The sequence below is a fragment of the Pectinophora gossypiella genome, chromosome 28 (assembly GCF_024362695.1).
Source record: "Pectinophora gossypiella chromosome 28, ilPecGoss1.1, whole genome shotgun sequence".
NCBI lineage: Eukaryota > Metazoa > Arthropoda > Insecta > Lepidoptera > Gelechiidae > Pectinophora > Pectinophora gossypiella.
Genome location: NC_065431.1, coordinates 614818 through 625000, shown reverse-complemented (window position 1 = coordinate 625000; position 10183 = coordinate 614818). Strand labels below are relative to the sequence as shown.

The window sequence follows — 10183 nt, the reverse complement described above, 5'->3', positions numbered from 1 at the left end:
TGACTCATATAACGACTATGTACTTACATCAGTAAGTAACCGGGACCGACGGCTTATCGTGCCTTCCGAAGCACGGATCATTTTACTTTTGGACAATCAGGTGATCAGCCTGTAATGTCCTAACGAAACTGGGGATCGCAATGTGATTTTTGTGATTTACCCCCACCGGGATTCAAACCCGGGACCTCCGGATCGTAAGCACAACGATATGATTGCCAACGTTTGGACATATCGTGTAGTAATCATGCATTTAGTTGCTCATATCGTTAAAAGTTTTATGTTCATTGATTTGGGCAAACTACATCATGATGTGGCCAACGTGTGAAATATGACCATTTCATGAAATGGTCGAACACATCATGAAATGATCAATTCTACGATCTGGTTACGACATATACAAGGTGTTAGTGACTTAATTGAATTGTAACGAATACTCAGGGGGATGATTCAGCTGATTATTCTGAGTTTATATCAAGTGGAAATTTTCTTCGCAAAATTCATTATTTTTTTTAGTTTTTTTTTATTATTTCCAATTATATACTTTTGCGATGGAAAATTCCACTTGATATTAACTCAGAATAATCAGCTGAATCATCCCTCTCAGTATTCGTTACGATGTCACTTACACCCCATACAAGTACATACAGGTAGCCATAAGAGTGTGTATGGGTGTTAGTGACATCGTAACAAATACTGAGGGGGATGATTCAGACCATGATTCTGAGTTGATATCAAGTGGAATTTCCTGTCGGAAAATCTATGATTTTTTATGTGTATTTTTTTATTATTTTCAGTTACATACTTTTGCGACGGAAATTCCACTTGATATCAACTCAGAATCATGGCGTGAATCATCCCTCAAAGTTTTCGTTACGATGTCACTAACATTATATATACACCTGTATATATATTTTTACTTATTTTCAGATTCCCTAGTAATAGGCGGCAGTATAAACCAGCATGGTGGTCTGCTGATGCGGGCGACCCACACGGGCGAGGCGAGCACTCTCGCGCAGATAGTGCGGCTGGTGGAAGAGGCTCAGAGCAGTAAGGCCCCCGTGCAGAGACTCGCTGACACCATAGCGGGGTGAGTAGACATACATACATAAACCATACCAAACCACCACATAGCCATAGTGAACGAGTGCCCTCTGCACCGGTTCCCAGGTGGCATAGCCGGGCTGAATTGTGTGACGGATGCGGCAGAGACTTGGTTAGGGGAGCTTCAGCTGGATATATGATCCACGCAGGATATTTTATTTTTGTCTGCCATACGCAATAATAATAACATACGTAAACAGCCTATATACGTCCCACTGCTGGGCACAGGCCTCCGCTCAATCAACCGGAGGCGGTATGGAGCATACTCCACCACGCTGCTCCAATGCGGGTTGGTGGAGGTGTTCTTACGGCTAATAGCCGGGACCAACGGCTTAACATGCCCTTCGAACCACGGATCATCTTACTTTCGGACAATCGGGTGATCAGCCTGCAATGGCATAACCAAACAAGGGATCATAAAGTGATTTTTGCCAGAAAATAAATATAATTTTCTTTTCATTTTTATCGGGATTCGAACCCGGTACCCCCGGATCGTGAGCCCAACGCTCAACCACTGGACCACAGAGGCCGTTGGCTCTTAAATTGATAATGATGATGATATGTTAAAAATGAGGAAGTGCTAATAAGACATACATACTAACATAAACTCACGCCCGTAATCCCTAACGGGGTGGGCAGAGCCACAAGTAATCAAAGACAACTTGCAGCCACTGTTGATACGATGTCGTAAGCTGGATATGATAAACCTTATGGTGATAAGGGATCAGCCTATCGCCCATAACATTAGTCCATCATTTTAGAGGGCACAATCCTACTGTCGGTTTTTACGACATGCCCGGGAAGACAAGCAGCTGAAAGTTTTCTATGTTTTTTATTTGCTCTCAGAGCAGCATAGAAGCAAGTTGCGAGTAAGGGAAAAAAGACAAATACTGAGAATTATTGAGAACAGAAGAGGCAAGATGATTGGACACCTAATAAGATACGACGAATTTATTAAAAACATAATAGAAGAAAAGCTAGAAGGAAAGAGAAGGAAGGGGAAGACCAAGAAGAGCTTACATGGAACAGATTAAAGAAAAGGTTAACGTCGTGTCTTATAGGGAAGTCAAGGAATTGGCCTTTGATAGACTGGAATGGAAAATGCTACACCGACAAGAGCGTGGCTCTTAAATTGATGATGCTGATGATATGTTAAATGTTTCTCCCTGCAGATACTTCGTCCCCCTAGTGGTGTTCCTGTCGATCCTGACGCTGGTCTGCTGGATCATCAGCGGGGCCATAGACATCAACAGAATCAAGGCCATTACGCCGGTAAGTTCACGAATATCCCAGGAATTCAGAGGTACCATCGCAAGGTGAACCAAGTACCCACGCCTCACCGAGCTTTCTGTTAGACCAACGTGATAGGTGAGCCATGGCCAGAGTGAACAGGCACCTTCTGGGCGAGCGAGCTCCATCTTAGGCTTTGTCAATGGCTTCGAGCAAGCCTCGGGCCAAGAGCAAACACATCTTTTTTTTTTAAATATGAATTATGTTAAATAATTATTTGCGGCTTCATGGATTCTTTCTCTTGCAGGCGTACATTCTGAATTCATCAGTCACAGAATGGGAGCTAATAGTCCAGACAGCGTTCCACTTCGCCCTATCTGTGCTGGCCATAGCGTGTCCATGTGCGCTGGGCCTGGCCACGCCCACTGCTGTCATGGTGGCTACAGGGCGCGCCGCCAGGCTAGGGCTGCTCGTCAAGGGAGCGGAGCCCCTGGAGAACGCACACAAGGTATGTGAATCATACCGTAGTCATGTCACATTCGCGTGTCACAGTCCCTTGTCAGTCGCGTGACACAATCATATGTCATAGTCGCGTGACACGACACAATCATATGTCACAGTCGCGTGACACAATCATATGTCACAGTCGCGTGACACAATCATATGTCACAGTCGCGTGACACAATCATATGTCACAGTCGCGTGACACAATCATATGTTACAGTCGCGTGACACAATCATATGTCACAGTCGCGTGACACAATCATATGTCACAGTCGCGTGACACAATCATATGTCACAGTCGCGTGACACAATCATATGTCACAGTCGCGTGACACAATCATATGTCACAGTCGCGTGACACAATCATATGTCACAGTCGCGTGACACAATCATATGTCACAGTCGCGTGACACAATCATATGTCACAGTCGCGTGACACAATCATATGTCACAGTCGCGTGACACAATCATATGTCACAGTCGCGTGACACAATCATATGTCACAGTCGCGTGACACAATCATATGTCACAGTCGCGTGACACAATCATATGTCACAGTCGCGTGACACAATCATATGTCACAGTCGCGTGACACAATCATATGTCACAGTCGCGTGACACAATCATATGTCACAGTCGCGTGACACAATCATATGTCACAGTCGCGTGACACAATCATATGTCACAGTCGCGTGACACAATCATATGTCACAGTCGCGTGACACAATCATATGTCACAGTCGCGTGACACAATCATATGTCACAGTCGCGTGACACAATCATATGTCACAGTCGCGTGACACAATCATATGTCACAGTCGCGTGACACAATCATATTATGTCACAGTCGCGTGTTACAGTCGTCTATAACTCGGAGCATCGCGTCTCTCTTGTACCATAGGGCACAAATTGACTATAAATAGATAATCTTATTCAGTGGGTGTAATCATAATCAAAATGATAGTCATAGTCACATGTCAGTAAAGTCACGTTTATAGTCGTATGGCACTTAAAATTTAATTTTAGTTACGTCACATTTATAGTTTGATCATAGTTAAGTTCCATTTATAGTCACATGTCAGTTAAGTCACGTTTATAGTCGTGTGACACTGTAAAGTGACATTACAGTTACGTCACATTTATAGTTTGATCACACTTAAGTTCGATTTACAGTCACATGTCAGTTAAGTCACGTTTATAGTCGTGTGACACTGAAAAGTGACATTCCAGTTACGTCACATTTATAGTTTGATCACACTTAAGTTCGATTTACAGACACATGTCAGTTAAGTCACGTTTATAGTCGTATGCCACTGTAAAGTGACATTACAGTTACGTCACATTTATAGTTTGATCATAGTTAAGTTACACTGGTTATATGCAGGTAAAGACAGTGATATTCGACAAGACGGGCACGATCACGCGCGGGTGCACCTCTGTCGCTAAGGTGTCCCTGCTGACCGGGGAAGCATCGACCCTGCCGGACATACTCGCGTGCTTGCTCACCGCCGAACTCAACTCCGAGCATCCTGTCGCTTCTGGTAAGTGAAGTTTTTTTTTTCTATTGAAAAGGGAGGGGGGGACTGGCAAATATCTGCCCGGATGGGGGGAATTGTGGAAGAAGACCACAATTTGAATTGTGGTGAGTCGACCATCCCGAGCTCCAATGCATAAACTTCTTTTACCCTAAGGTTGCTTGGCAGAAATTGCTGTTTACGACCACGTGTCGGACGACGCTCAGTGGGTAGGCCCGCTACAAGGTGGACCGACGATCTGGTGAAGGTCGCGGGAAGCCGCTGGATGCGGGCAGCGCGGGACCGATCGTCGTGGAGATCCTTGAGGGAGGCCTATGCCCAGCAGTGGGCGTCATACGGCTGATGATGATGATGATGATTATTCGTATGTTTATGTCCTGTGTATATGTCTGTGCAATAAAGTATTATTGATTGATTGAAGAAGAGGGGAGGTTTTGGTAACCAGTAGAACAAATCAAACCAAATTATTTATCCGTATAGGATTCATGGTTTTGTCAAACAGCTAGTAGGTTATAATGTTCTAAGTATCACATGATCCTGATATAAGCATGTGATAATTTAATACATAAATAGGTACTTAGTTAAATTCGTGGTTTTTAGACCAAGAAATTTCGAACATAAATGAGTATCACGTGTTTAGTGAAGGAAAACATCGTGAGGAAACCCACATTCCCGAGAAATGTATTTCGAATATATGTGACCTCGTGGGAAAGTGAGAGGCAATCCGTGGTAGCCCAGTTGCTAGAACGCTTGCCTCTCACTTTGAGGCCGCAGGTTCGAAGCCAGCACATGTTTAAATTAATTATTGACGAATTTGTTTTCAAATTCATGTTTGGATCATAAATGATTATCACGTGATCAGCGGTGACAGAAAATATCGCAAGGAAACCCACTTTCAGAGAGAAATGCATGTTCAGAGGTATGTGACGTAACCTAACCTGTATTGGGCTGGTTTTCCCTTCGGGTTGGAAGGTCAGACAGGCAGTCGCTTCTGTAAACAACCGGACCTGTCAAATCTTCAGGTTAGGTAAGCGGACCCTGTGAGAAACGGGATAATGCTAGGGGGATGATGATTTACCTTTTGCTAACACGTTCCTCCCACAGCAATAGTCAAATGGTGCACGCTGGTACTGAACGGAAACTCGACGCTGAAGTGCGTGAACTTCACGGCGGCGCCGGGCTGCGGGCTGCGCGCCAGGCTCCGTGGGACTCCGCCCCAGGACTACCCACCGGCTCTGAGAAACGCCCTGAACCAAGCGCGGTGAGTCATGACAAGTGGAAGTTTTCATGTATCCTAGCTTCAATCTTCGGAAGACACGTTAAGCCGTACTTACTGATGTAAGTATGTAGTCGTTACATGAGCCACCTCTCTGGCTAACCTCTAACGCCCTTCGGTTGCCCACACGCAAAAAGCAGTTTTTATCAAGCGATCGATGTGTATTATTATTTCCCGTCCCATAGAAGACCTATTTGAAGACTATAGAGAACCGGAGAGGAAATATGATTGGCCACCTGATACGACACGATTCATTTATAACAAGCATTAAAGAAGGAAAAATTGAACGGAAGAGAGGAAGGGGTAGACCTAGGAGAACATTTATGAAACAAATAAAAGAGAAGGTGCAGGTCGTGTCGTATCGGGAGGTGAAGAATTTGGCGGGGAGAAGAGAGGAATGGCGATTACTCCACCGACAAGAGCGCAGCTCTTAAATAGAGAGAGAGATATTACACCTACCAACCCTGGTGTCAGGGTTACTATTGAGCCGCCAAAGGCCCCTGACGTGGCTCATGTAACGACTGCGTGCTTACATCAGTGAGTGGTGACCGTGAGCTGTCCCCACAGGCCGGGCTCGTCGCTGGTGCTGCACGGCGTGCCGGTGGAGGTGGTGGCGGGCGCGGGCGACGCGGCGCTCAGCTCGGCGCAGGCGGCGCAGCGGCTGCACTGCATCATCCGCTCCATGAGCAGCGGCGAGGTTGGTCTATGGCTGTAACATAACATAGCTGTTAGAGTATGTAGTGTATTCGCCTGAATATAATCATATATACAAATAACGGCTCGTTGCCACACACTACGTCTTCACTCCACCCCCGTACGGTCATGAGTACTAATATGTATACACTTTGAAATCTTGTCACATTGAATTTTTTGACAAATTAAACCGTAAGTCTCATTAAATGTCAAATATGATAGTGCGACAGGGTTCTAAAGTGGGTACATGATATTGCTCATGACTGTACATACCCGTACAGTTTACTTTTTAATTGTGACCACCGCGTAGTGCATTGTCCGAGACGACAATATATACAGGGTGTTAGTGACATCGTAACGAAAACTTTGAGGGATGATTCAGGCCATAATTCTGAGTTGATATCAAGTGGAATTTTCCGTCGCAAAAGTATGGAACGGAAAATAATTTAAATAAGCTCTAAAATTTTCAAGACTTCTCCGACAGGAAATTCCACTTGATATCGACTCAGAATCATGGTCTGAATCATCCTCTTCAGTATTCGTTACAGTGTCACTAACACCCATACCTATTTGTATGGCTACTGTATGTACTTGTATGGGGTGTAAGTGACATCGTAACGAATACTGAGAGGGATGATTCAGCTGATTATTCTGAATTAATATCAAGTGGAATTTTCCATCGCAAAAGTATAGAATTGAAAATAATAAAAAAAAACTAAAAAAATAACATGAATTTTGCGACGGAAAAATCCACTTGATATTAACTCAGAATCATGGTCTGAATCATCCCTCTGAGTATTCGTTACGATGTCACTAACACCCTGTATGTGAATCGATTATATCGATTCAAGTATTTTATATTATATATTTATTTATATATTTAAACGTGTTCCATAGTTTTGCGACGGAAAATTCCACTTGCTATCAACTCAGAATCATGGTCTGAATCATCCCACTTAGTATTCGTTACGATGCCACCAACACCCTGTATGTATGTATGATTTGAAACACAGAAGTTCGGAATACTTCCCCTTAGGACTACTCTAATCTCTTCTTCTCTCTCGTGTCCAGGAGACAGAGCAGATAGTCCTAATTGGCAACCGGGAGTGGATGAACAGGAATGGAGTGTCGGTGCCCCGGAGGGTTCAGGACGCGCTGCTGCAAGATGAACAGCTGGGCAGGACGGCTGTCCTAGCCGCCATCAACGGTCAGTACTTTCGCTAAACGTCGCCTCGCAAAATGCGTATTCGCACAATGTCAATTCGCAAAATGCCCACTTCACCAATATTTTGTTTTAGTCTACATTTTAACAAATAGACATATTCGCAAAACGCCTAGTTCGTAAAATGCACAGTTCGCAAAATGCCTAGTTCGTGAAATGTTTACCAATTCACAAAGTGACACACTAAAAGTGGTATTTACGCATAAATTACCAGTTCTTAAAAAGCCCACCGTGCAAATGAAAAATTCGCATTTGATTAGCAAAATGCCCAGTTCACAGAATGATGGCTTAAAACTGGCAAATGTACAAATAATACTGAGTGTTTAGCAAAATTAGTATTTTGTATTTTGTTTACAGATCAGCTAGTGTGCACAATAGGCGTCTCGGACGAGGTAAAGCCAGAGGCACACTTAGCTGTGTATTGCCTGAAGAAAATGGGCCTGCAAGTGTGTCTACTCACTGGGGACAACCGGAAGACTGCCGTTGCTATTGCAAGACAGGTAATATAATGTTACAATTCGCAAATTGCCTAGTCGCAAAATGACTAGTCACAAATTAACCTATCTGTTCCAATCATGAGTCTACACTGCTACTACACGGTCACATGATGATGATGATTGCATTCATATTTTATTTCTCAGGTCGGCATCAACAAAGTGTACGCCGAGGTGCTACCGTCACATAAAGTGGCCAAGATACAGAAACTGCAAGATCAAGGACAGAAGGTTGCTATGGTAAGTTACATAATGTACAAAAAAAAATACAAATACACAAATCTTTGTTTGTCGTAGTTCTGTGCGATATTTGATTTGGATTTGATTTATTTCATAGTGTTCTGTGTTTGTTTGTTACGTGCTTCGGAAGTCACGTTAAGCCGTTGGTCCCGGTCACTACTTACTGATATAAGTACGTAGTCGTTACATGAGTCATGTCAGGGGGCTTTGGCGGCTCAGTAATAACTCCGACACCAAGGTTGGTGAGATTGGTATTCCACCTCACAACCCACACGATAAGAATATTTGTTTTGTTTTTTTTTTTTACAAAAGTTTACTTTTTGAAGTGCGTCAGGATCGAAGCAAATGGTCTATACCAAGTGCGCTGGTTTCCAACTAGTCAAAACAGTTACTTTTTATTAAACGTAAAGACATGAAATTTCTTTGAAAATGGAATTTGTATGAAAAAATGTGACCAACGGCTTAACGTGCCTTCCGAAACACGAGCGATAGAACGGGATAAAAATGACATATATAAAAAAAAACTTAATATAACCAAGGAGACCGTTGTGAACACCCAAGAAAAAGCTCTAGAACCTTATTTTTAAATTATATTCATGTAATGCAGGTGGGCGACGGTGTAAACGACTCCCCTGCGCTGGCGCAAGCTGACGTCGGCATCGCTATAGCCAGCGGGACAGACGTGGCTGTCGAAGCCGCAGACTTGGTGCTTATGAGGGTAAGTTGCTTTTATTTATCGAGGAAAGCCACGGAATAGAAGAAAGAGGTTGGAAGGGACAATTGAGCGCGAAACGCGCGCTATACAAGTATGAGCAAATAATTAAAACACATAATACCGGGTTCTTTATGTATCAGCCATTAACAGCCTCCATGGTCTAGTGGTTAGAGCGTTAGGCTCACGATCTGGAAGTCCGGGTTCGATTCCCGATGGGGACATTGTCGAAATCACTTTGTGAGACTGTCCTTTGTTTGATAAGCACTTTTCAGGATTGAATCACTTGATTGTCCGAAAAAGTAAGATGATTCCATGCTTTGGATGGCACGTTAAGCCGTTGGTTCCGGCTATTAGCCGTAAAAATACCTCCACCAACCCGCAGTGATAGGGTCCAGGTTACAGTCCCTGTGACTTGCCCCTTCCGTCCTGCATTGCTGTACCGATGGCTCCCATCTGGTATTGTAGTTGAGAGTTATTAGATGGTACAGGTGGTCTCACTTCTGTGTCGCCTCTCGCGCTTGTCGGCTAGAATCTGAAACCAGGTTTTATCGTGTGCTTTTATAGCCAATATTTTTTTTGTTCGCAGAATGACCTGCTAGATGTGGTGGCATGTCTCGAGCTGTCCAGGACAACAGTGCGGCGCGTGCGACTCAATTTCTTGTTTGCGTCCGTCTATAATTTACTGGGTATACCTCTCGCTAGCGGCGCATTCGCCGCGTACGGACTACAGTTACAGGTAACTTGTAATTTGGATCAATTTGCAAAAACAACGTTCGATTCGCAGAATGACCAGTCGCAAAAAGTCTATTCGCAGAATGACCAGTCGCAAAAAGTCTATTCGCAGAATGACTAGTCGCAAAACGTCTATTCGCAGAATGCAAAGTCGCAAAATACCCTTGCGCATATTTACTTGTAACAGAATTCCAAGTACATCGTTTACCCGCATTGTATTTATGACGATATAATATGACGATGATAATGTAGCTAAACTACTGGGTAAGCGGACTCTGTGAAGAATTAAATGATTAAAAGTAAATTAAATTAATCTTTTTTGGGGTTATGTTTTACAATAAAATACCAGATAATATTTTGAATTTGTCAGAAAATAAATTTAAAGCTCACGTGAAGCTTACTTTATGTAAAAAAGCTTATTATAAGATTAATGAATACCTA

The 10183-nt window shown here is 43.4% G+C and overlaps 1 protein-coding gene across 5 annotated transcripts in view; it reads left to right on the top strand.

The window, feature by feature from the left end:
* LOC126379115 (copper-transporting ATPase 1) overlaps positions 1-10183 on the top strand; it is a 75518-nt gene that overhangs the window by 54737 nt on the left and 10598 nt on the right. For all 5 annotated transcript variants that reach the window (XM_050027724.1, XM_050027726.1, XM_050027725.1 and 2 more), the window contains 11 exons: positions 928-1087; positions 2274-2373; positions 2639-2839; positions 4220-4376; positions 5475-5631; positions 6214-6343; positions 7411-7546; positions 7919-8061; positions 8203-8295; positions 8903-9013; positions 9597-9746. In XM_050027724.1, coding sequence (XP_049883681.1) covers positions 928-1087; positions 2274-2373; positions 2639-2839; positions 4220-4376; positions 5475-5631; positions 6214-6343; positions 7411-7546; positions 7919-8061; positions 8203-8295; positions 8903-9013; positions 9597-9746 — 1538 coding nt within the window. The remainder of the gene's footprint in view (positions 1-927; positions 1088-2273; positions 2374-2638; positions 2840-4219; positions 4377-5474; positions 5632-6213; positions 6344-7410; positions 7547-7918; positions 8062-8202; positions 8296-8902; positions 9014-9596; positions 9747-10183) is intronic.